Source organism: Ochotona curzoniae, unplaced genomic scaffold (genome assembly GCF_017591425.1).
Source record: "Ochotona curzoniae isolate NIBS_2020 unplaced genomic scaffold, NIBS_Ocur_1.0 contig_2456, whole genome shotgun sequence".
Taxonomy (NCBI): domain Eukaryota; kingdom Metazoa; phylum Chordata; class Mammalia; order Lagomorpha; family Ochotonidae; genus Ochotona; species Ochotona curzoniae.
This window is the reverse complement of record NW_024465463.1, coordinates 272,959-299,254: the sequence shown is the minus strand read 5'-3', so window position 1 is coordinate 299,254 and position 26,296 is coordinate 272,959. Positions and strand designations below refer to the sequence as shown.

General features: G+C 56.7%; 1 protein-coding gene across 2 annotated transcripts in view; it reads right to left on the bottom strand.

Moving 5' to 3' along the window:
• Positions 1-2,012: 2,012 nt before the first annotated feature.
• The window catches only part of TOP3A (DNA topoisomerase III alpha), a 28,496-nt gene continuing 4,212 nt past the window's right edge, over positions 2,013-26,296 (bottom strand). The window contains exons 2-19 of one of the 2 annotated variants that reach the window (XM_040974501.1): positions 21,791-21,850; positions 21,511-21,584; positions 21,094-21,169; positions 20,662-20,770; positions 19,249-19,392; positions 18,993-19,163; positions 18,480-18,580; positions 17,735-17,809; positions 16,664-16,746; positions 13,815-14,022; positions 11,782-11,967; positions 11,550-11,679; positions 6,909-7,022; positions 6,662-6,827; positions 5,789-5,932; positions 4,178-4,300; positions 3,035-3,717; positions 2,013-2,534 (exon numbers count right to left, since the gene is read on the bottom strand). In XM_040974501.1, coding sequence (XP_040830435.1) covers positions 2,350-2,534; positions 3,035-3,717; positions 4,178-4,300; positions 5,789-5,932; positions 6,662-6,827; positions 6,909-7,022; positions 11,550-11,679; positions 11,782-11,967; positions 13,815-14,022; positions 16,664-16,746; positions 17,735-17,809; positions 18,480-18,580; positions 18,993-19,163; positions 19,249-19,392; positions 20,662-20,770; positions 21,094-21,169; positions 21,511-21,584; positions 21,791-21,850 — 2,832 coding nt within the window. In that variant the 3' untranslated portion in view covers positions 2,013-2,349. Of the gene's footprint in view, positions 2,558-3,034; positions 3,718-4,177; positions 4,301-5,788; positions 5,933-6,661; positions 6,828-6,908; positions 7,023-11,549; positions 11,680-11,781; positions 11,968-13,814; positions 14,023-16,663; positions 16,747-17,734; positions 17,810-18,479; positions 18,581-18,992; positions 19,164-19,248; positions 19,393-20,661; positions 20,771-21,093; positions 21,170-21,510; positions 21,585-21,790; positions 21,851-26,296 lie in introns of both variants that reach the window. The other variant, XM_040974502.1, reaches the window with a different exon arrangement.

Genomic DNA, 26,296 nt, shown 5'->3' with positions numbered 1-26,296 from the left:
ACTTTTTAAAATTTTTAGTGGAAAAGCAGATTTACGGAGAGGACAAACAGAAATATCTTGCATCTGTTGGTTCACTCCCCAACTTAACAGCTGGAACTGAGCCCTCTGGGTCTCCCACCCACCTGCAGGATCCCAAGGCCTTGGGGTGCCCTTGACTGCTTTCCCAGGCCACAGGCAGGGAGCTGGATGGGACGTGAGGCAGCTAGAAGTCAAATTGGCACCCGCATGGGGTATGGCGCTGCAAGGGGAGGCTTCTGATGGCCGTGTCCCGCCCCACTGGGCTGCTGGGTACTGCAGCCTGACCAGTGTGCTGAGAGGGCTCCTGTATGGGCACCCACTCAGCTACTGGGATCCCCTCTCAGGGGCCCCCTTCCTGCCACCGTCAGCACCGGAAGGTGGGGGATACACTTCCTTGGACAGGAAGCACGGACACCTGGCTCCTAGCAGGTGTGTTATGTGCAAGGGCAGATGACGTATGGAGGTTTGCAGGGGTGTGTGTGGTGGGGGTCTGGCCATCCTCATGGCCCCACAGTGGGAATAGGGTACAGAGCCTGCCCCCCCCAGTTCAGGGCTCACTTTGGTTAATGCCGCTGAGGCGAGGATGTGGGTCCCGTGAGCAGGTTCTGTGGGCCACTCACCTGCCCTTCACAAAGTTTCCTGAGGGGCTCTAGGGTGATGGGGGGCCGGTGCAGGATGATGGCTGGACAGGTGCCAAGGTCAGGTCCTGCCACTTGGTTCAGCCCAGCCTCCAGCAGCTGCTCCCCACCCCGTCGGGACTACCGGAGGCTGCAGGGGCCTGGCCAGAGGCCGCACGGCTGGCCATTTTCATGTCCCTTAGGTCCATCTGCAGGGAGCAGGAGGGGAAGTGGAGTAGTTGGAACTTGAACCTGTGCTCCTGTGGGATTGCCACTTTCCCTGCTACTCATGCCACAGTGCCAGCCTCTGCCAGCATGACCACAGTGCTGGCCTGACCGGGCCTTCTCTGGGCACCCACCTGCCTCAAGTAGCTCAGAATTTCTTCACACCACAGCCTCAATGGGGAAGGAGAAACCGTAGAGGACCTCCCATGGTCCTAGGCCCTGCCAGCTGCTGCTCTGCCCTCATCCTGCTAACATAGATGCCCCTGGCATCTGCCTGGTGAGCCCAGTGCCTCAACGTGTTAACAGAGCCAGGCCCCGGTGGGGAGGTCAGCTCTGAGGACTGCACCCACTCCTCCCCTGCCTGGGATGCAATGAGAACATAGAAGCAGCTCACCCCGGGGCGGGGGGGCCTGACACTGCTGGCAACACCTGTGGCCCAGGTCCCAGGCCCTCCTTGTACCTGGCTTGCCAGCCTCCTGCTGACGGGCACTCTTGGGAGGTGGCCGAGTTCCCTCCCCAGTCCTGGCTCCAGCAGGTGCAGGCGCTTTGGGAGTGCCTCGCATATGGACACTGCTGTCACCAGCAGAGAATGGGGCCATGGCACTGCCCCCTGAGCCCAGCCCAGCCTTCCTGGGGCCTCAGCCAGCCTAGAGTTCACAGCCTGTAGGCCCCATACCTCTGAGGCTGGTCTCTAAAGCGAGGGGCCTTGAGCCGGCGCCCACCCCAGCATGTAAGCCAGGTGGCCCCCAGGGCAGCTCAGTGGGCACCCTGGGAGTCAGGTCCCCAGTGGCCCTCTTGCAGTGCTAGTCCAGCAAGCCTGGTTCCTGGCCGGGGCTCTTCAGGAAGTTAGTGCTGCAGCCACCAGCAACCCCACTGCCAGGGGCATTATGATGGGTTTAAGGGTTCATGGCTGGGCACACCCGGTGTCTACCTGAGGAGTGGACAAATGGCAGATGGCGCAGCTTGAGCCCCGGGGCTGACGTTGTGGTTATTGTCCCCGAGGGAGAGTCCCATCATGGAGTGGGCGGCAGGGCCCACCTCGGTGGGCTCAGCATGGGCGTGTGTGTGCCTGTCGCAGGGTCTAAGACCACCCCACGGCATCAAGACCAGCTGGCACAGGAGATGGGGACGCAGAGGAGGAGAGCCCGAGGCGAGTGTCAGCCCACATCATCAGTGTGGGGCTGGATTCTTTATTAAGGCACATGAACCAGGGCAGCTCCCAGCTGCTGCAGAGGCGAGGTCAAGGCGGGAGCCAGCTTGGCATACCCCTGCTACCCGCAGGGCTGCGGTGGGAAACCTCCTCGTTCCATCCTCCACGTCCTCCTCCGCAGTGGCTGGCCTTGAACATCCGAGCCACATGCAGGCAGCGGGTCCAGCTGGAAGAGCTGGCTTCCAGTGGGCCATGGGACCTGGCACCCCTTACCTTGGGGGCCAACACTGTGCTCAGTGGGCTGTGTGGGGCAGGTGCCTGCTGCCCGCCCCGTGTTGCTCATCGGTTCTGCGGGCAGAAAGGCCGCGTGTGTCCAGGCTGGTGGCAGAGGCTGCACTTCCGGGGCTTCTTCACCGTGGGCCCTGGTGTGGCATCTGAGGAGTTGGCCCGAGGCCTTTTGCTTCTGGCTTCAGGCCCCTGGGCTCGGCCTCCTGCTCCCGACCAGGGCAGGGCTCCAAACATCCCTGTGGGAAAGCCAGGGGTGGGGCTAGGGGTGAGAACTGAGCAGAGGCGCTGAGAACTGCCCATGTCCCAGTTTCCTGGTCACACCCAGCCCCTGGTAGAGCTGCCGGTGTCCTCACCCAGCCGGCACCTAGTAACTTCTTTCCTGAACTCTGAGCCCACTGTCCTGCTGTGACCAGGGACCCACTGTGGTGAAGCAGGTTCCCGTTCTGCGCCCCTGGGTGAGGTCACAGCCACTCTGGGGTTACACTGGTGAGCCTGCAGGCTTGAGGCACATAAGGGGCAGGGAGGTGCACGCCTTTGTTCCAGTTCTGGCCGTTTCCCAGGGTGACACCAGGCAAGGTCACTTCCTTGGCCTGGGCCCCTAAACCCGTGACCAGAGCAGCTGCTTGGTGTGGTCAAGGACACATGGCCCGCCCGGGAGCACAGCTATGCAGGGCAGGGGAGTGGCACCTGACAGTTCACTTCCAGGCACCCCTCCCTCCTGCAGCTGCTGCCTCACCTGGGGGCAACGGGGCCGAGTTCTCGTCTGCCCACTGGAAGAAGCCACATTGCTGCTCGCGCGGCTTGGCGCATGTGTGGAACTGGCGCCCCTTGTTGGGTCCGTCTTTCTGCACGGTGCGTGTGACGGCAGGCTGGCTGCACAGGCAGGACGTGACGCCACCAGTGCCACCAAGGCCACTCGACCCACCCGGGGGGCCGCTTAAGCCTGGCCGGTGAGGCAGCGAGCCCCCTGGGGCTCTTGGGGCGGCAGGGGGGCTGCTGTCGGCCCACAGGAAGAAGCTGCAGCCACCGCTGGCGCACTTGTAGAACTGGCGGCCCTGGTTGGGGCCCTCCTTGCGCACCGTCAGCAGCACAGCCTCCTGGCCACAGTTGCAGGTCACAGAATTGCTCTCTCCAGCACCGCTGGCAGCGGCGGGCAGCAGGGGCGTTCGGGTCAGAGCCTTGGAAGGTCCAGTGGGCCTGCTGTCGGGGGGCTGGGGTCGGCCGTGCTGCCTACTGTCCATCCTGTTGAGGGCCTGGCTGGCCTGCAGGTGGCCGGAGGGCTGGGCCGCTCGGGGGGCGCCGTGGGAGACGCGCAGGTCCAAGATCTCCCGCAGGGTCTCATCGCAGCCGCCGACGCAGCCAACCATCTCGAGGGGCATGGTTGGGGGGAGGCTCCCGCGCTTGAACTTTAACCTCAACCTGGTCAGGATGCCAGAAAAGGTCACCATGAGCACCCCTCCCCGGTGTGTAGTGCAGGGGGCATTCCCTGCCTGTGAAGTCAGACGGTGGCTGAGCACCCAGATGCCCTGGAGGGGTACAGTTCTCCAATGCCAGGGGTGCTGAGTGGTCCCTGGGCCTGCTGGGGCATCGGAACTCCCCCCTCCCCACAGGCATGCTGCGGGGATGTGTCTACCAGCAATGCCACCCTGCCACCCGTCAGCCTGGCCAAGCTGCAGACCAGTACCACTCCTTCGCTACCCTTCGCTTTGGAAAACGGTTTTGTTTCTGTTGAGTCGGTAGGGTTACCTCCGGCTGCCCCACAGGCACTCGCTGCGAGGAACTATTCTAAAAGCCGTCCCCGCTGCAGAGGGAGGGTGCTCCTGCAGGGTGCGGGTGGGGAGCCTGGCCCCCACTGGACTTCCCACAGTGCCCAGCTCACCTGTACACAGGCTGCGGTTGACATACGGGACACACGCTCTCGTCCCTGCTGGCTTCCAGCACCGAGTCGGGAAACCAGATGGCCGATCGGCATTCGGGGAAGCCCACACAGCTGAGGTAGAACCTGAGGAGGAGGGGGGCAGGGGGTGACCAGGGTCAGAGTGCAGAGGTGGCGGAACCTGCTCGGGCTGCCTGAGGCTGCGGGCCACCTGTCAAGGACCCCCCCCCCCATCCACCAGCTCTACAGTGCCCGGGGTGGAACAGACCTGCTTCTGCTTAAAAGCAGCCAGGGGGCTGGTGCTGTGGCATCGTGAGTTAAGCCTCAGCCTGCAGCGTGGCATCCATACGGATGCTGATTGGAGCTGACTGGAGTTCCCAGCTGCTCCACTGATGATCCAGCTCCCTATTTGCCTGGCAAAGGGGCACAGGATAACCAGGTGCTTGGGACCCTGCACCCACGTGGGAGACCCAGAAGCTCCAGGTTCCTGGCTTCGGATGGGATCAGCTCCGTTCTGGCTGTGATGACCGTTGGGGAGTGAACCAGTAGATGGAAGATTTTCTGTCTCCTCCTCTTAACTCTTTCACTACATTGTTCAAGTAAATTTAAAAAACAAACCAAAGCAAAGACGGCCCTGTCATGTCCTCCGCTCTGTCACACATTCTCATGGCCCTTCCTGCTGACATCCCAGGGAGGTGCCTGAGCGACCCTGCCGTGTGGGGGTCGGCCGAGGCTGCATGACCTGGAAACCTACATGAGGGGCCAGGACAGAGGCCTGCCTGTCTTGGCCAACTTGAGGGTCTGTGTGGCCACACGGCCGGGATTTCAAGCTGAGGCTAAACTCCAATGATCTCAGTACAAACCCACAAACGCACAAGCAAGAGCTGGCTCAATAAGCACTGGAGGGGTAAACCCCATCCTTCCCGAGGGAGGCCCAGGACAGCAGGTGGCAACAGAGCTCAGGAACCAAGCCTCCCACAGCCGAGTACTGGCTTTGAGTGCTGGCTCCCCTCCGTGCCACCTCCCTGCTAACGCACTTCCTGGGAAGGAGCAAAAAATGGCGACCCGGGATGAGATCGGGGCTCCTGGCTTCAGTGTGGCCTGGCACCAGCCTGTCAGGGGTGTTTGGGGAGGGAACCCATAGAGCAGTGACTACTCTCTTTCACATTAACACCAACAATATAGAACTGAAAACAGAAGCATTTCTTCCTGTCATGGTTCAAGCACTCAGGCCACTGTCTGTTGCCTCCCCAGGCGGGCGCATTAGCAGGGAGCTGGCCTGGAATGGAACAGCCGGGAGCAAGCTGACCCTCAGACATGGAACTCCAGTGCTGCAAGCAGTGGCTTCACCCGCTCTGCCACAGCACTGCTCTGGGGAGACACTGCTGAAGAATTACCTGGGTCGTACAGCTCATCCGTGACGAGACAGATGTGGGCCCACAAACATCTGGACCTGACACCCAGCCCCCGTCACCCCCCCACACAAGGATACTGGCGTTCTATCCATAGGGGACACAAGAATTCCGGCCATGACTTAGTCCCCCACCTCATCGGAGGCCACACCCACTCCAGTGTCCTGCCAGCTCCAGCAAGCCGAGAGGGAGGGTCACTAACCCGCCATTCTTCTTGGCTTTAAGGACCATGTCCCTGTTGCACTGTGGGCACTTCCGGATTGGCTCAGGCAGGGATGGGTAGAGCTCTTCTGGCTGGGCCACTTCTGCCCCTTCTCCGAAGTACTGGGAGAGGGCCTCGTCCAACCTGGGGAAACGGCAAGGACATACCCCCTCACTGGATGCCAAACACCCAGGCACATCCCATGTGGGCCCCTGGGGCCAGCTGGAGCGTGAGGCGGGCACCTCCATTGCGGATCCCAGGCTGTGACCAGTGCTCCTGGCCACCTGCCGTAGCGTGGGCTCTGGAGTCTGAATCACGTGCTGTGTGGCTTCCACACACCCATGAGGAATGCTTTACAAAGGGTGGCACAGCCGGCCAGGCCTGCGGGAGGGGCCCCAGGTGCTCCGGGCTTCCGGAGGTCCAGGTTCCGTCATTCAGGCACCAATGTACATCCTCAGCTCAGCCCGTGGCCATCGGATTAGCCTCTGCTTGGGAGCCAGCATTCTTGAGATTCCATGTGTCAGAGGGGAAACGGGCCAGGACACAATGACCAAATGCTTATCTTGTGATAAGGCACGGCAGTGCCGCTGGAACGCGCTCCACACGGTACACGCTGCCCGCTCAAAGACCATCTGCAAATGTGCCCAAGAACAAACGGCTCACACGCAGCACTCGGGCTTGTGGGTTCCCATGCCAGGGGCACAGCCTGCTGGGGCAGGGCAGTGCGTGGGATGAGAGGAGGGCAGGGAGCCACAGCGGGAAGCGCGGCGGGAGGGGCCGCTGCTGGCTGAGGGGACCCCGACGGGGCTCACCCCTAGGAGCTCCGCCAGCCGTCCTTTTGACAGGAGGGCAGGCTCTGGCCCTCTCACTCACTTCTTGGCTTTGGCCACGGCTTCGATGAACACCTGCTTGTACTTCTGCACCTGCTGCCGTAGAACCACCGATTTGTCCTTCTTGCCCTCGCAGATCAGCTTCAGGTCGGCCTCCAGCTCGGCCCGGAGGTCAGGTTTGGACATCTCATAGCCCATGGAATCGTAGCCTGCGGCGCAAGAGCGGGCACTTCAGGAGATTCTGGGGAGCCCCACCACCGCCCCCACCAGCCACCTCCCTGGTCGCTCACCTTCCACGAGCCCCATGCCCAGGTGTCCGGGGAGGAAGCGCTTGTCTGGGGTGAGGCCAACGTACATGCGGGCTTTGATGGTCTCGATATGCTCCGCGTGCGTGGCATCCGTACCTGAAAGCCATGTCCCACCTCCTCTAAGACTCCGCAGCTTGTGGGTGCCTGGGTCACCCCAGAACCGATGGCAGCTACTCCAGGGCTGCATGAGCAGTCCCTGTGAGCCACTAGATAGAATGCCCACCCCCACATCTGCCAACCCAAACTCCCCCTCTCCCAGGATATATCTGCTTCCTTCAGAACCTAAAATACGGACACAACCAGTCGAGGCCCTCGGATGCCACTTCAAAAGACAGAGAAAGGCCAGTGATTTCTCAGTGTGCCAATGACGCTGTGGGACATAGCCGCTGGCACTGGATGGCAGCTCTCTGGCTTATGGGATGGGTAGGTTAGTTGAGATAGGGACATGCAAGGCCTACGCCCCTAACCAGCAGGAAGCAGCTACAGAAGAGAAGAACCGACATTCTTCAGCAACCCTGAACAGTGCTAAGTGTGTGTGTGTGTGTGTGTGTGTGTGTGTGTGAGAGAGAGAGAGAGACAGTGGTGCTGGCATCCCAGATAGGCACAGGTTCACATCCTGACCACTCCACTTTTGATCCGGCTCCCTGCTTATGGCCTGGGAAAGCAGCGGAGAATGGCCAAGTGCTTGGGACCCTGCACCCGTGTGGGAGGTTTGGAAGAAGCTCCTGGCTCTGCTTTGGCCACTGCGGTAGCCATTTGGGCATGGGAGACCTCTCTCAGTAGATCTGCCTTCCCAATTAAACAAACAAAAAAAAGAGCTTAAAAAGCAAACAGATAAATCAATCTCAGAAGGGGGACATGAACTAGGACAGGAAAGTATTAAGTTTAGAGTCTCTCATGGAAGCATACCTCCCCTGCCTTGTGTAATTCACTGTTACCTGTCCATCAAAGGACCCCTTCCCAGGATGCACTTCCCCTCACCTGGGACTTGGGGTGGGATCCTGTAACCCCTCCCCGTCCCAGGCTCCTGAGAAGCCCGGCAGCAGGGAGGGGCACTCTCTCTCTCTCTCTCTCCTGCGGACACAAGATGAAAGCAGAAACATCGCTCTCCCACCTTCCTCCTCCCTGCTCACTCTATCCCTGAATGTATGTCTGATATGGTCTCATAAAAAATTATTTTTATTGCAAAGTCAGATTTACAGAGAGGAAATAGAAAGATCTTTTTCATCTGCTGGTTCACTCCGCAGATGGCTGCAAAGGCTGGAGCTAAGCTGATCTGAAGCCAGGAACTTCTTCCGGGTCTCCCACGCGGCTGCAGGGTCCCAAGGCTTTGGGCCGTCCTCAACTGCTTTCCCAGGCCACAGGCAGGGAGCTGGATGGGAAGCGGGGCCGCCGGGATTAGAACCAGTGCCCATATGGGATCCCAGTGCACGTAAGGTGAGGACTTTAGCAACTAGGCTACCTCACAGGGCCTATATTCTCACTTTTTACACAAACTACAAAAACCAGAAAAATTTAAAACAACAAAAGCAAACAAACAGAACTCCAGAAAAAAGGGATCCTGAGTTCTGTTGCAACTTGTGAAGGCAGCAGAGTTTGTAGGTGGTCGCAGATCACCGTGACCTCACACTGCCAGAGCCCTTCCTGGCAGACAATAGCCGAGGGCCACACTGTGCCCTCCCGTCTCCCCGGCCCACTCCTCACGCCAGCCCTGCTTTCTTCCCCTGTTGCTGTTTGTGCACCAACATCAGTGGTGGCACCCAGAAACCTTAGCTCTGTGGGAGGCAAGGACACAGAACGAAAGCCACCTGCCCTCGCCCACACGGCCTTCACACCACTCAGGGCCCCTTGCCTCCCCTGCGCCCCCACACGGGTGTCACACCCCCGCTCAGGTCCCCTCAGCTCCCCTGCTTCCCACACTTGATTATTCCTCTCACCTGCACCACCCCAACACCCAACCTGTCCTCTGCTGTGGCCAAGGGGCTCTGCCCCCAGGGAAAGCGGGACAGAACGCAGCCCAGCATCAACAGGGACGTTCTGAGAAGACAGCAAGTGCTGGGGAGAAGGGGCCTTCCTCCTGGCAAGCAAAGCAGCAGCTCCTCTGAAGCCCCTGCGGGCCCTGGGGACTGTGCTCCCAGCACAACTGGGAGCGCTGATGACACACAACTGCGGGCACAACCGCACGTTCCAGCGGTGCCCACCGTGTGATGCCCACCGTGTGACGCGGGGATCAACGGCACGAGGTTGCTCGCCCACACGCTGAGACATGGCCCCGGGGTGGGCGAGCCTTGAGGCCATTACACCAGGAAAGGCAGTCAGTCGCAGCAGAAGCCATCTTGCACAATTCCATCCACGGAAGTGTCGAAAACAACCCAGTCTACTGTATCCAGAGAGGCGGCCTGGGGCTGGGAGGGCTGTCGGGGAGTCACTGCTGGAGGAGCCAGTTCTTTTCCGCAGGTGCGAAAACATCCTGACCAACTCTGTGAATGACGAGTCAAGCTGTGCGTTTTAGTGGATGAGTTGTGTGGCAGACAGATTATGTGGCTGTCCGTGCACCAGTGTTCAAACCCTCAGCCAGGCATGCAAATTGGGCTAGACATCTTTCCAGCCGCCCTTCGTCACAGCGGCCCTGAGCGTCCCTGCTTCGGGGCCCTGCTTGAGGCCCACCAAGGTGTGGGGGACATCTCACCATCTCTGAAGCCCAACTCCCCGGGCCTTTTCTCCACTAGCTCCCTACACAGCCCTCTGGGCTGGATTCAAGCTGCTGCTTTGGTGTGGCTCTTCCACAGACCAAGTCTGACAGCACAGACTAGGTCACACGTCTGTCCATGGTCCCTGTGTCACATGCCTGCCCACGGCCCATGGTCACACGCCTGTCCACAGCCCATGGTCATACACCTGTCCACGGCCGATGGTCACACGCCTGCCCACTGCCCCTGGTTACACGCCTGTTCTTGGCCCCTACATTACACGCCTGTCCACGGCCCATGGTCACACACCTGCCCAATGCCCCTAGGTCACATGCCTGTTCTTGGCCCCTACGTTACACGCCTGTCCACGGTCCATGGTCACACACCTGTCCATGGACCTTCACGTATTTCTAGTGCTCCAGTCACGGGGTGTGAATCCCCTGGGTGTGGCCTGTCTGTGCAGGCAGGGTTCCCGGATCTCCCACAAGTGGCCTGCAAGCTAAGAATCTGGGCTTGACGCTGCAGCAGGAAGCTGCTGCTCACAATGCCAGGCTGGAGTGCTGGCTGCTGTCATTCAGCATCTAAAAGGCAGCAGGTGACAGCCCCGGTGTTCGGGCCTTTGCTATCCACATGAGACGCAGCGTTTCCGGCTCCCAGCTTCAGCCTGGCGAGGCCCCAGCCGGAAGGATCGTCGAGGGCCAGCAGTGGACAATTCTCTCTCTGATGATCTGCTCCCTTCCCTGTCCATTTTTGTAAGATCTAGTTTAATTTGAAATACAGATTTACAGTGGGGGTAGGGGGAGGCAGAGCGAGAGAAAGATCTTCCTGGTTCATCAAATGGCTGCAATAGCTGGAGCTAGGATGGTCTGAAGTCAGGAGCTTCTTCTGAGTCTCCCTTGTGGGTACAGGGGCCCAAGGGTGGGCCATGTTCCACTGCTTTCCCAGGCCATTACTAGGGAGCTGGACTGGAGGTAGGAGCAGCTGGGACGTGAACTGGTGCCCACAGGGGACGCTGGTGTGGCAAGAGGCAGCCACAGTGCCAGCCCTCAAACTCTGCTTTTTGAGTAAATAAATAAATCTTTTAAAAGTAAGAATGGGGCCTAGTGTGGTGGCCCATTGGCTAAATCCTTGCCTTATATGCGCTGGGCACTGGTTAGTGTCCTGTCTGCTCCACTTCCCATCCAGCTCCCTGCTTGTGGCCTGGGAAAGCAGTAGAGGACGGCCCAAAGCCTTGGCACCCTGCACCCATGTGGGAGGCCTGGAAGAAGCTCCTGGCTTCGGATTGGCTCAACTCTGGCCGTCGTGGCTAGGTGGGGAGAGAACAAGCGGATGGAAGATCTTTCTTTCTCTCTGTAAATTTCTTTCCAATAAAATAAACAAACAAACAAACAAAAGTCAAAATGTAGCTGCTCATGGCTAGTACCACAGTCCCGCCTTATCCATACAGGGTGTGGGGAGGGAAGGGGACTCTGCTCCGCTCGGAAGGGCAGGGTGTCCACGGCTGTCACTTCAGAACGCAGACACACAGACCATGATGCTGACTCTCCCGGGTGTCAACTGTAGGTATCTGACTAGTTATTATTCAATAAGAGTAACATGGGGCCCCTTGAGCACCGTAGGCCTAAGTGCTCAGCTGAGCCCGAGCTGTGGGGACAGGATGGGAACAAGGGCAAGGCTACTGGTGTCAGCTGTGCCAGGAGACCTGGCAGGAGACCTCGGGCAGGTCCTTGTCTCTCTAACCCTGTCTGCCAGTATACAGTTTGGCCAGAGTAATAGCACAGGCAGGCAGAGAGCTGCGGCAGGGCTGGCAGGAGACTCCGTGCCTGTGTGCAGGGAAGCTCCCTGGCTGAGCTACTCCCTGACGCCAGGCCGCCCTGCTCGGGCTGAGCCGCTGCCCAATGCCAGGCCGCCCTGCTGGGGCTAAGCCACTCACCGATGCCATGCTTCTCCATGAGTGCGATCAGGTCAGCCTCGGTGAGCAGCTGGGGAGGACTGGTCTCCCCATCCACCATCTCCACGGTGCTGGGCTGGAAGCAGGTCCCACGCTCGTAGATGGGCAGCAGCTACAGGAAGCGACAGGTGCCGTCGTCAGGCCATTCCCTCCCACACGCTCAGACACAAGCTGGCCTGTAGTTCTCAGAGCCTCACGCCCGCTGCCCTTTCACCTTGTCGCTCCAGTGGTCGTAGGGATACACGTCCAGGTAGTTGCGGGCCAGGATCATGAGGCCGTGGGCCACGAAGCGCTCCTGGGCAATGTCAATCTCCACGGTGGTCTCCTGGCCCTGGGCATCTTGGGAGCAGCAGGCCAGGAAATGGCGAACGATGAACTCGTAGAGCCGCTGGTCGTCTCCCTGGGAGGAAGTGGAGTCTGACAGGTCCCTTCTCTGGGACAGCGGGCCCCTGCACCCACACGGGAGACCCAGATGAAGCTCACTGCTCTCACCTGGCCCAGCCCTGGCTGCTTCAACCATCTGGGGAGTGAACCAGTGGACAGATGAACTCTCTTTCTTTCAAAGAAAACATAGACTTGGCAGCAAAACACATCACTTCACACCGATAGGACCAGTCGGCAGCAAGAGGCCTAGCTGCCACATCCAAGCACAGATACAAGAGTGGGCTCTACCTTCTGACTCCAGCTTCTTGCGCGAGGACCACGGGAGGCAGCAGGGGAAGGCTGGGTAATGTGCTTCTGGCCCCTGACGTGCGAGACCTGGCTAATGTTTCCAGGGTCTGGCTCCAGGCCCCACCACTGCAGACAGCTGGGGTAGGTCCAAGGGCTGGGGACACATAACCTCTCCAACCATCTATTTTTAGGCTCATCAGATATAGAGACATCTTCCATCTGCTGATTCACTCCTCATATCCCATAGTATCCAGGACTGGGCCAGGCACAGGGTTTCACCCAAGCATCCTGACTTCAAGTCTGGTCTCCCACATGGGTAGGCGGGGGCCCAAGTACTTGAGCTAAGAACTTGACGCCCCCCCAGGGTGCACACTGGCAAGATGGACTAGAAGCAGAGGAGCCAGGATACACACCAGGCTCTCCAGCACTGCGTGTGGGCGTCCCAAGTGTGAATTCACCGTTGTAGCAGACACTTGTTTTTTTAAAAAAATGTATTCATATGAAAGGCAGAGATAGAGAAAAAGGGAGGAGAGGAGGGAGAAGAATGGAAGGGAGAGAGAGAAACAGCTTCCGTTCCCGGTTCATTTCCTTGATGGCTGCAATGGGTCCACCTGGGTCTCCCACACGGTGGGTGCCCAAGCATCTAGGCACACCAAAAGGGAGCACCCACACGGGATGCCAGTCATGTAGCCATCATCTCAATCAGCCATGCTACCACGCTGGCTCCCTGTTTTTTTTTTTTTTTTTTTTTATTTAACTAAATTTTAAGTTAGAAGCTTTTAACTTATTTCAAAGGCGGCGGGGGGAGGGGAGGCAGTAAGAGAGATGTATTTCCCATCTCTAAGAGTTCACTCCCCAAATGCCTGCAACAGCTAGGGCTGGGCCAGGCCGAAGCCAGCTGCCAGGAACTCCACCAGGGCCCCCTTGAGCCATCCCCTGCTGCCTCGGAGGACAGAAGGGAACTGGAGCTTGAATCCAGGCATGGCGAGCAGTGGCTTGACCTGCTGTGCCGAACAGCTCCTCTTAAAGAAGGTAACTTTACGAAGCTAGTGGGGCTACAGAAATGTGGTTCTCCGAGGCTGGTCAGCGGGACGCTGCAGGTTAAGTTACTGCTTGCAACGCTGGCATCCGAAACAGGCACCTGTTTAAACCCTGGCCACTCCACTTCTGACCTGGCTCCCTGCCAGCGGGCCTGGGAAATAAGAGCAGCATGGCCCAGATGCGAGGGCCTTGTTGCCACATGGGAAGCCCTGATGAGGCGTGCCTAGCTCACTTCTATCTCCCTTTTCTCTTTTTAAATACTTATTTCTTTGTAAGAATTAGGGTCCTTTCACCCGCTGGTTCACTCCCCAGATGGCCACGGAGGGTCCTTCACGCGGATAGTAGGCACCCCAATACCCGGGCCATGAGCAAGGAGCCGCACAGAAAGGTGAGTAGCTGGGAACTGAACCAGCACCAGATGGGTCGCTGGCTCTGTAGACAGCAGCTTAACTCGCTGAATCCCACTCCTGGCGTATCCTGCCAAGCCCAGAGAGCCTCCTGGGTCCTGTGGTCAGCACCTTTGGGGGAACCAACCTGTAGGCCGGTGGTGTGTTTTGTGGGGTGAATGGGAGGGTGCGCCTGGTCAGACTTGTTCCCGTTGCGGGGGGTGGGGCCGCCCCGTTCTAGGATGCTCTGGGCAAAGGCCCCCCAGCGGGGATCCTGGGTCTGCTGCTCCACCAATGCCGTCAGGTTTAGGTCTTTGGGGAAAATGTTTGTTTCTGTTCGGGGATAGCTGATGTACCTACAATACAGAGGAGCAAAGAGAAAAAACCAAATAGCTCCCTTCCTAACCTTAACGCTAACTCCTAACCCCGAACCCCAGCCTTCATCTACAAACAAGGCCCTGCAGACACCACCGCACAGGCTGCAGGTGAGAACTTCCCCCAGGGGAGCAGAGCTGAGCAAAGCGCTGCGACGAGGCAGGGAACGGGCAGCCCTGGGCCGGCTAAGGCCCAGGACTCAGCAGTGACCTCACGGCCCGCCCTAACCCTGGCCTCTCATGGGTTCGGTCTGCCAAACTGGCCCAGGGTGAAGGCCCAGGGCAGCATCACCCTGTCCTAACAGTAAGTGCTTCTAATACTGTCTTTCTTCTCATTTCTTTTTCTTAAAGGCTTAGTTACACAGCCAGTGCTGAGGCAGGTCATGCCAGGCTGCTGCCTGCGACACCTGCACTTCACTGGGTGCTGCCAGTTTGAGTCACAGATTGGACACTCTACTTTTTTTTCCTAGGATTTTATTTATTTTTTTTTTTTACTTGAAAAGCAGACTGACAAAGTCAGGATCTTCTACCAGCTGGTTCACTCCCCAGGTGTCTGCGATGGCCAGAGCCAGGAGGATGCTCCGCTTCTGTTCCAGTTCCTAGCTAATGGGCCTGGGAAAGCAGCAGCCGACCCAAGGGGCTTGAGCCCTGGATGAGAGCCCTGGATGGCGGTCTAGTTCCCTGCTCTAACCTGGCCCAGTTCTGGCTGTGGCAGCCATATGGTAAGAGAACCAGCAGACAGAAGACTTCTCCCTCTCTGTGTAACTCCATCTTTCAAATAAAGTAAATCATAAAAAAATATTTATATATTTACTTGAAAGGGAGAGCAATGGGGAGAAACGCACACACACATACACACACACAGATCTTCCATCACTAGTCCCCTCCTAGAACGGCAGCCACAACAGGGGCTAGGCCAAGCTGAACCAGTGTGGGTCTCCCATGTGGGTGGCGACGGCTATCCCTCACTGCCCCACAGGTGCACCAGCAGGGGGCTGCACCCCTTACTGCCTCTCACTGCCTCATAGATGTACTGGCAGGGGGCTGCACCCCTCTCTGCTTTGCGGATGCACTGGCATGGAGCTGGATTGTAAGCAGAGCACCTGGTACCTGAAGCAGGGCTCTGATACCACAAGGGGGCTTAACATGCGGTACCACAATGCTGGCCTCCTCAACATTTTTAAGGTGAATTTGATTCATTTAAAAAGCAATGTCACAGAGGGGGGAGAGAGACAGAAGTCTTTCACCTGCTTGTTCATGCCACCAAGGCCAGGCAGAAGGCAGAGCCTGGAGCGCCAGCTTTTCATCCAACATGGGTGGCAGGGACCCAAGCCCTCGGGCCATGTCCCGCTGCTGCTGCCCGAGGCACACGCCCCAGGAGCTGCTTAGAGGTGCCGTGGGAACCTGAACCAGTGGCCACACAGGACAGCGGTGCTGCGAGGCAGCGTGACCCTCCGCAGCCCACTGCAGCCCTTCACTGTCCTTGGCGGATGGGAAAGGGACCGCAGGAGGACAGTGTATTAGATCTGTAAACAGCTGTTTACAGAGAGGACACTGGAAGCCTTGTCAGTGTGGAGCCATGGCTAGTTGCAATCCTGTTCGTTAGGAAGGCTCCGGGAGCCAATATGGAAATGACCATGCCAGGAACTCCCCAACCCTCGGATTTAGATAACAGACCAAGGCAGAGGTGCTGGCAACTCCCTCTTGTTGCTGATACGTCAATGCCTCAAATCCTCCTCTCGACGCCTACATGGCCATCTGTCCTTAAAAGTCTGATGCTGGGCCCGGCATGATAGCGTAGTGGTTAAAGTCCTCGCCTTCTAAGCATCGGGATCCCATATGGGTGCCAGTTCTAATCCTGGCAGCCCTACTTCCTATCCAGCTCCCTGCTTGCGGCCTGGGAAAGCAGTTGAGGACGGCCCAAAGCCTTGGGATCCTGTACCCGCATGCGAGAACCAGAAGAGGCTCCTGGTTCCTAGCTTTGGGATGACTCAGCCCTGGCTGTTGTGGCCACTTGGGGAGTGAACCATCGGATGGAAGATCTTCCTCTCTGTCTCTCCTCCTCTCTGTATATCTAACTTTCCAATTAAAAAAAAAAAAAGGTCTGATGCTGTTAGTACATTTTGGCTATTGACCATCAGTCAGCAGTCCACGTGTGTGACTATCAGCTTCGTGCATCAAGGCCGTCGCAGCTGGACAGCGAACAGAAGACTCAGTCCAGTAAGACCACGCTGTGCACCTCAGCGACGTGCTGGCCGCTCAGACACTGAGACCGTGTGCCTTCACACAGCTCTCCCAAACGCAGCGGCCGCTGCACTTACAGCACAGCCCAACCTGGACAAGCCAAGGCGCAGATGCTCAGAGACACGTGTACCTAGTGGGGCCTCTCACGGCCCCGGGGACTCCCAGCTCTCGTCTGGCCCACGCCAGGACCTCGGGAGGGAAGAGTGTGGGTTCTTATGCTGAAGCACGCTTTCCGTGTAAGAACACAGCAATCCATGGCGAGCAAAGCTTTCCGTTTCAGGGCTGCAGTGCTAGCTATGAAGTCTTTTTTTCTCATGTCCGGTGTGTTTCATATTGTCAACACATTCCCAGTTTCTCCTCCCACACCCAGCACATTTACCCTTGCGTGTAGAGTTTTTCGGCAATCCTCATGGTCTCTTTGGCATTTATCCTCAGCTTGCGAGAGGCCAGCTTCTCAAGTTCCTGTGAACAGGTCAGCAGGCACGTGAGGCCCAGAGGACAGACACGGACAGCACCGATCCCTGCCACCCCGGCTGCCGCCAGACGCTGAAGGGGACAGACTCCTGGGTCAGCTGCAAGGTGCCAGACCCCAGCCTCTGCTTCCCACCAACTGAGGCGAGGCGGAATTTGCTGGGAAGCCGGCCACTCACGGGCCTGAGCACTGGGGAGTCTGACGAGGGAGGTGGGGACTGAGGCAAGAAGCCGCATTCTCCGCGGGCACTCTGCCCTGTTGCTACCGAGGCGCTGTGATAGCCACACCTAGGGGACGCCACCCGTGTCCTGCTAAATCCCTGGATGTAGCAGCCTGTCCTGTGGGGCCTCTTTGGTGGCCGAAGATGCTGGTGACTGCGTGTCAAGGCATACCTGGGCACTGAGAAGTGCTCTCTGCCTCCCCTGGGAGGGCAGCCCGGGACACAATAAAGGTGGCTCGGCAGGGCAGCCTGGGACACGCCGACAGTGGGGCTTAGCAGCACTTTCTAACCCACGGGTCCTCTTTGCTCAGCCTCCGATGTTACCCCTCCACAGGCCTCCTGCTGAGGCGCTGACTGGGGAGGCGCACCCCGGTAGGATTTACTCAGCTTTGAGAGTTTAAACAAAAAAAAAAATTCGAGGAATCCCATTCTAAGGTGGGTTCATATGAGATACTCAAAATGACATTTACAGATTACACAACTTGAGACAACAAGAAAAAAACAGGAAGACTCCAAAGCCGTGTCAGCAATTACGTAAGGACAGAGAAGTTGCAGGTCATCTGTCTTCCTCTTCTTGTTTCCTAACTGTCACACAGCAGTTACAGTTCACGTTAAAAAAAAAAAAACCAAGCCATCAGGAGAGCGTGCAAAGGCCCAGCTGTAGGCGGCGCGGCCAGCGTTTCCTTCCGGTGCTCCAGTGTGCACCGCAGAAGCCCAGGCCCAGGAACAGGAAACGATTCTCCCTCGTGCCTACATACCACAGTGTCCAGAGCTTGAGGCCGCCACTTGCTCTTCGGCTTGGACTTGACCTCCACCACAGTTGCTGTGGGATCCTAGAACACCCAAAACCGAGACACATCACAGCGTGCCAGTGGGGTCACCGCCAGACCCCACAGTCCATCCGGCGTCCCCTGGAGAGCCAGCACCGCAGGGAACGCCCGTGGCCCCCTTCCCAGCAGACCAAGATTTGAACAGTCCAGCGTTAGACAGGAAAGACTGCCTGTCTACTGCTTCACTCTGCCCAGAGCTGCAAAAGCAGCGGCTGGTGCAGGCTGGCCAAGGCTGGGCACACCCCCGTGAACAGGCACTGCGCCCACCATCTGTGGCCCTCTCCAGCACATCCGCAGGACACTGGGCCAGAGAAACAGCGGCTAAGGTCTGAGCTGCAACTTGACTCGCTGCTCAGCAATGCTGGCCCTTCAAACCACGACTGCCAGGGCTGCCTGGGTCGATGGTGCAGGGCAGGCTGTGTGCTGCCTGCTGATGACAGAGCTGCTTCAGGCAGGGGTGTCAGTCACGTGCTTCTCGAAGCTTCTGACTCCATCTCCGAGTTCTCTCCACAATCTGAGTGTTGCTTTTTTGCTTTCGGGACAGGGAGTGGGGGTGTTCTAACCTGCTACTCCTCCCAAATGGATGCCCTGAGACACAAACCCAACGCCAGCGATGCCCAGCATGGGTGTGCCAGGCGCTGCCCGGGTTGCCCAGGTCTCGGCCGTTTCTCACCTCCATACACAGCTGGTAGAGCACGAGGCACGCAGTGTGGTTGAACAGCCGGTGCCTTTTCCAGTGGAATTCTACAACACCATCTTCATGGTCGTGAGTGACTGTGTCGGGGGGGAGGGGAGACAAACAGCAAGGCCGTGACCAGACAGGAACAGGTCTGTGACAGCACAGGCCAGAGGAACAGGAAGCAAGGGAACGTCTCCGGGTAGCCACAGGAAAGAGTTGGTCTGGAATGCTGTGATGCTGTGGGACGCAGGGCAGCAGGACGAAAAGCAAATCGCATTTACATGACTCCTACCCGCGAGGGCAGTCCCCGGCCAGGAGCCTGGGACTCCGTTACGGGGTCCAGGACTAGAGCCACCCGCTGCTGCCTCCCGGGGTACGCCCTGGCAGGAAGCTGCACTCAGCGGTAGGGCCAGGACACAACCCCTAGGCCTCCAGCACCGAATCTCCAGGTATGCTCCCACAAAGCACGCTCCTCCCTTCGGGCTGTTGGCGGCACCCTGGGCATACCCTTAATCCTGTGGAAGACTTCGGGCACGAAGGCCTGGATGGCTTTGAACCTCTCCACCACGAAGCCCAGGGTCGGGAACTGGCAGCTGCCGTAACTGATGAGCTGCTCGGCCAGCACTTGGGGGAAGATCTTCTGCAGCCGCAGGGTCTGGAACCTGGTGAAGGCAGCTCCTAGGGGCCGGGGGACAGGCAAGGCGGGTGTGAGGACGCGGTGGCGGAGGAGGGCAGGGCTGGCCGCAGGCACGGTCCAGCTCACCGATCCTCAGGTCCAGCTCCTGCCGCACATCCACCGCTTCGCTCACCCGGCGGTCGGGCTCAGTCAGGTTTTCGCAGGCCATCCGCACGGCCCGGGGTGTGATCTCCGAGAAACGGGCTCTCAGCACTTGCAGGCTGGGCTTCACTGCGAACAACACAGAAGCAAACAGTACTGCCCTCCCTGTCCTGAAGCACTCAGGGCGTGGAAGCCAGCGGGAGGCCAACCAGCTCAAGAAGCTGTGTGAGCTGTTAGGGTTACGTGAAAGGAATGCAAGGTCTAAGCAGGAAAGACCACTATAACCTTTACACTGAGTGTTGGAAATGACAGTTGAGCAAGCTGGCACCATGCTGTGGCACATAAAGCTGCTGCCTGCAATGGCAGTATGCCGTACGGGCACCAGTTCGAGTCCCGGATGCTCCACTTCTGATTCAGCTCCCTGTCAATGTGCCTGGGAAAGCAGTAGAAGACGGGCCAAGTGCTTGGGCCGCTGCACCCATGTGGGAGACCCAGTGAAGATTCTAGCTTCGGCCTGGCCCGGACAGCCCTGGCTGCTTTGCAACCATCTGGGCAATGAACCAGAGAATGAAAGATCTCTTCCGGCCCCTCCAGCCCTTCTCTGTAATTCTCTCTCTCTCTTTTTTTTTTTTCCTTTTTAATGATTTATTTATTGGAAAGGCATATTTATAGAGAAGAAAGAGAAAAAGATCTTTCATCTGCTGGCTCACTCCCTAAGTGGTTAAAATGGCTGGAGCATATCCAAAGCCAGGAGCCAGGAGCTTCTTCTGGGTCTCCCACACGGGTACAGGGTCCCAAGGCTTTGGGCCGTCCTCGACTGCTTTCCCAGGCCACAAGCAGGGAGCTGGACGGGAAGCAGAGCAGCTGGGACATGGGCCCCAGGAGTCAGCAAGGTGAGGATTTTAGCCACTAAGCCGTTGCGTCAGGTCCTGTAATTCTGCTTTTCAAAGAAAAACAGCTTCAAGAGGACATTTTAGAATTGCTCCTTGTACTTGAGTTATAGTATCTGAGGGTGCCTCAAAGGAAGTTAGGCAGAATTAAAAGATAAACTTATTTGCGTGCTTAGCTGTTTCTGAAATGCATCGACACACGCACATCCCACTTGCAGGGAACCGCACGCGCCACCTTGAACTCACTGAACCCTCCCGGCAGGACCCAACCATGGGGAAGCCGAGGCTCTCGGGGGCCTGGTGATGGCAGCAGGACCGCAGATGACTCAAGAGGGAGACGGCGTGCGGGGCAGCCCAGCCACAGCCTGCGGTTGTGGACGCATCAAACACAGGAGGGATGCACAGAGGGGTAGCTTGGCCCCGGTCCACGGCCACGGGTGCATAAAGCACAGGAGGCCGCGCTCTCCACGGGCTCCCCAGGAGGGACGTGTAGTGGGGCAGCACTCACCGGCCTTACACACGTGGATGATCTCAAACCCAATGTTTTCACCTTCTCTGTCACAGTCAGTCCAGATCACCAGAGCTTGGCACTGCCTTGTCTCTCGTTCCAGAGTTTTCTGACGTGCCCGGTGGAGAAAGAGCAGTGAGAGAAGAATCCAGAGCGCCTAGGTGTCATGTCTACACTAGGGAGAGAGCTGACTGAAGAGCAGTGCGTGCCTGAGAGCGTGAGAAGCAGCCTCAGGCCGCGGGCTGCTGCAAGATGGGGGGCTAACACGACCACACCCACGGCGGGGGGGCAGGGGACCCCCAGCCACCTGGGCCTCACCCACTCAGCGCGGCCCCAGATAAGAACTCCACCAAGCTTCTCTCTAAATTCCCATGAGTTATAAACGGCTGCTGCAGCTACTCCAGCGTCAGGGTTGTCCCAAAAGACCCCTACCTTGATGTCCACAAAATTCTCCGGGCAGTATTTCTCGATCTCTGCTTCAAAGAGGACGAGAGGGTTGCAGCTCTGCCTGGGAGAGAATACATGGGGGGGGGTCCCTCACAGCTGCCCCTCCGCCACCTGAGAGAGGGCCTTGCCTCCCCACGGACTGCCCGTGGCCCCGCCGTGCTTGCCTGTTCGGGACAAATGCAACCCAGCGAAACCAAGCCCGGGCAAAGGTCTGGTGTCCTGGGGGGCGAGACGGACATCTCAACCCACCGTCTAGTCCAAAGGCAAGACCACCAAGCACACGGAGCCAGGGCAGCCCGGGCTCACGGATCACAGTTAAGAGCCACTCGCCTCCCTAAGACCAGGAGAGCACCTGGCTCCCGGGAGGAACAGGGAAGCCCTGTCCCCAGGAGCGGTACTGACCACTTCCGGAACCGCATCTGGAAATCGTGAGCCAGCAGGTGCCCGGAGACCGAAGTCATGACCATGGTGACATTCTGCATTAAAACAACAACAACGACAATAATAATAATAATTCGACTTGGTCTTTTTGCAGCGACATTTTGCCAAATCACACACATGACAGGGAGGACCATTGTAGCAGAGACAACACAACACTTGACCAGGAAGAAACACCCCCAGCTCGTCAGAGCCGAAGGCCTTGCCTCGCCCCAGGGTTACGAACAAACACTGCGGCACCCACCTGGCCATACAGATGATAATCAAATTCATAGATCTTGTTGAATTTAGAAAGTCCTTCCCTCTGTAAAAACAAACAAAACAACAGAGATGAAACAGCAAGTTAGAAAACGAACACATCTTCAACACGGGGATCAGGCAAAATCCCGTCAAATGGAGCATTCAAAGTGTAAGCGTGGGCCTGGTGCTGATGTAGTAGGTTAAGCTTCCATCTGTGCTGCCGGCATCCCGTAGGAGCACCGGTTCGAGGCCTGGCTGCTCCACCTCATCCAGCTCCCTGCTAAGGGGCCTGTGAGAGCAGTGGAGGGTGGCCCGAGTTCTTAGGACCCAGCACCCACATGTGAGACCAGCATATGCAAGATCTCTTTCTGTCTTTCCTTCGCTCTATATCCTTGCCTTTCAAATAAAAACATCTTTTTCCAAATGCAAAATAATTCCTACAGGTAAGGAGACAAAATTATCAAGCTCCTTTATTACGTAGTCTTCCCAAACTTAGTCACCAAGACAGATTTGACAGAATCTATGCCATTTGTAAACATTATTTTATTTTGATAATCTTTACATAGTTGATTAGGGCACAATGGGTCAAGGGCTACAGGGAAGTGGGCAAAACCATTGTTTCCAATTTTCTTTTTGTTCTGTATTGGGGTGAGGTGGGAGATAAAGGGAGAGGCCCCACCTAGTATGCCATTTTTTTTAAAGGTTTATTTATTTTTGTTGGAAAGCCAGATATACAGAGAAGAGAGAGACAGAGAGGAAGATCTTCTGTCCATTGATTCACTGCTGAACTGGCCACAATGACCAGAGCTGAGCTGATCTGAACCCAGGAGCCAGGAACTTCCTCTGGGTCTCCCACATGGGTGCAGGGTCCCAAGGCTTTGGGCAGTCCTCAACTGCTTTCCCAGGCCACAAGCAGGGAGCTGGATGGGAAGCGGAGCTGACGGGATACAAACTGGTGCCTCTATGGGATTCCGGCGCGTTCAAGACGAGGACTTTAGCTGCTAGGCTACCGCACTGGGCCTATTTTTTCCCTTAAACACTGTAAGATCAGCCTTGAGATCAGCTGACAGAATTGTTTTGATGGAGACTGCACTTGTTTGAGGTCACAGAATCACCCAGCGGCAGAGAAAGGATTAGGGCAAGGCCCTCTTGGTCACCTCCTGCCTCCCCACACGTCACTTCCTGACCACAGACCTCCACTGGGCAAGTCCCTCCGCTTTCAGAGCCTCAACTGACTCTGGAATGAAGTGTTCTGTTCTCTCTCAAGTCGCTTTGGCTCTGAAAGCAACGATCCAAAGAGCCTGATCAGAACCGGAAGCCAAGGCACACTACAGACCAGCTCTACCGTAGACAAATGGGGACTCACACTCAACGCACACCCAGGGAACCCTCCCTCCCCCGCCCAACACACTCAGGACACCCTCCCCTCACTCACACACACACACACACACACACACAGACGAAGCCTCCTTTTCTCTCACAAACACACCCAGGAGTCCCTTCCTTTCTCTCTCTCACACACCCAGGAGTCCCTTCCTTTCTCTCTCTCTCTTTCTCTCTCTCTCACACACACACACACACACCCAGGAGTCCCTTTCTCCCTCCCTCCCTCTCTCTCTCTCACATCCCCAGGAGACCCTTCCTTTCTCTCTCTCTCTCTCTCTCTCTTTCTTTCACACACACACACACACCCAGGAGACCCTTCCTTTCTCCCTCCCTCCCTCTCTCTCTCACATCCCCAGGAGACCCTCCTTCTTCACCATGCCCCCACGCCCCCCCTCTTTCTCACAGAGCCATTAGAAGCAGTCTAAGCCTGTGAGTTTCACAACAGAACACAGGACAAGGCGAAGGCTTCCCGGAACCCAGGAAGTGCTGGAAGGCAAGAAGGACCCGCAGGCTCACAGAGATAACCTTCCTCCCTGAAACATCCAAGATAACTCTGTGAAACACCTAAGGCTCTCCTGGAGGCAGAGCGGCACCTTTTAAGAGGAAAATCTTTATTATTATTATTAAGATTTCTTTCTTTTTATTGGAAAGGCAGATTTACATTGAGAAGGAGATAGAATGATTTTCCATCTGCTCCCCATGTAGCTGCAACAGCTAGAGCTGAGCCGATCTGAAGCCAGGAGTCAGGAGCTTCTTCTGGGTCTCCCACACGGGTGCAGGGTCCCAAAGCTTTGGGCCGTCCTCCACTGCTTTCCCAAGCCACAAGCAGGGAGCTGGGAGGGAAGTGGAGTAGCAGACACAGGATCCAGCACACATATGGGATCCTGGTTCATGTAAGGCAAGGATTTAACCACTAGGCTACTGCACTGGGTGCAGGGAAATTCTTTGGTAGCTGATAATTAAGAGTTTAGCTGGGCTTGACACTGTAGCCTGGTAGCTAAAGTCTTCACATCTTATGCATGCTAGGATCCCGTATTAGAACCAGTGCCCATATGGGATCCTGGTGCATTCAAGGCGAGGATCTTAGCTGTTAGGCCACCGTTCTGGGTCCTAAATAAAAAAATAAAATCTTAAAAAGTAAAAAAGTTCAGTTGATGATTCAGCATGAAGAAGAGTAAACCAGGATGGCTAAAGTTCTGGCCTTGAGAATGCTGGGATCCCATATGGGCAGTGGTTCTAATCCCGGCTGCTCCACTTCCCATCCAGCTCCCTGCTTGTGGCCTGGGAAAGCAGTTGAGGACGGCCCAAAGCCTTGGGACCTTGCACCCATGTGGGAGACCCGGAAGAAGTTCATGGCTCCTGGCTTTGAATCAGTTCAGCTCCGGCCATTGTAGCCATTTGGGTAGTGAAACATCGGACGGAAGATCTTCCTCTCTGTCTCTGTTCCTCTCTGTATATTTGAGTTTCCAATAAAAATCAATATATAAAGAAAATATTGGAAAAAGATTTCTCCCCATGGATTAAAAATGACAAAAAAATGGCACATGAGGGGCACAAGGCAATGGCTCCATTTGCAAGTGCCAAGATCCCATATGGGCACTGGTTCCCGAATCAGCTGTCCCACTTCCCATCCAGCTCCCTGCCTGTGGCCTGGGAAAGCAGTCGAGGACGGCCCAAAGCCTTGGGACCCTGTACCCATGTGGGAGACCCGGGGGAAGCTCCTGGCTCCTGGCTCCAGATCAGCTCAGCTGCCTCTATTGTGGCCATGTGGGGAGTGAACCAGTAAATGGAAGATCTCTGCCTCTCCTTTTCTGTGTAAACCTGCTGTTCCAATACAAATAAATAAATTCTTTAAAAAAAAAAAAAAGAGGGGCCTGGCGCCGTGGCCTAGCGGCTAAAGTCCTCGCCTTGAACGCGCCAGGATCCCATATTGGCGCCGGTTCTAGTCCCGGCAGCTCCACTTCCCATCCAGCTCCCTGCTTGTGGCCTGGGAAAGCAGTTGAGGACAGCCCAAAGCTTTGGGACCCTGCACCCGTGTGGGAGACCCGGAAGAAGTTCCTGGATCCTGGCTTCGGATCAGCATAGCATCGGCCGTTGCGCTCACTTGGGGAGTGAATCATCGGACGGAAGATCTTCCTCTCTGTCTCTCCTCTCTGTATATCCGCCTTTCCAATAAAAAAAAAATAATAAAAATAAATCTTTAAAAAAAAAAAAAAAAAAGAAAAGAAAAGAAAAGAAAAAAGGAAACGCACACGTGTAACAAGGTTCGCAAACATCTTTGAGTTCTGGTCTCACACACGCACACACCCCTGCAGCTCAGGCCCTGGTCACACACACTGGTGCCATAAGGGATCCCGGTACATGCAAGGTGAGGACTTAAGCTCAGTTACCATTCCAGGACTAGCTTCTTCATAAAAATTCATAAGAACACAAACATGACCCAATCCAACACTTAAAGGCCTACATGGCTTATCTCTGTCAATGAAGAAGGAAAAAAGTATCTGACCAAAATCCTATCCTTTCACAATAAAAGCTCAATAAACTAAGGATACAAAGGAATTATTTCCCATGAGATTGGGAACAACGCAAACAGGGTCCTGCGGGGCCAGTGCCGTGGTGCGGCAGATTAGGCTGGCACGCTGGCATCCCTTCTGCAGCCCTGGCCGCCCGACTTGCCATCCAGCTCCCTGCTGGTCAGCCCGGGAAAGCAGTTCAATATGGCCTGAGTACAAGGGTCCCTGTACCCACACAGCAGACCGGGAAGGAGCTCCTGGCTTCGGCCTGGCCCAGTCTGAGCTGCTGTGGCTTTTGGTGAGGGAAGCAGCGGAAGAAAAACCTCTTTCTTCTCTCTGTAACTCTGCCTTCCAAATAAATAGCACAAAACTTTTCTTTTAAAATGTTCATTTTGGGGCCCAGTGCAGTGGCCCAGTGGCTCAAGTCCTGGCCTTGAGAATGCTGGGATCCCATATGGGCACTGGTTCTAATCCCAGCGGTTCCACTTTCTAGTCAGCTCCCTGCTTGTGGCCCGGGAAAGCAGTCGAAGACGGCCCAAGGCTTTGGGACCCTGCACCCGTGTGGGAGACCTGAAAAATAATAAAAATAAATCTTTAAAAAAAAGATTTAT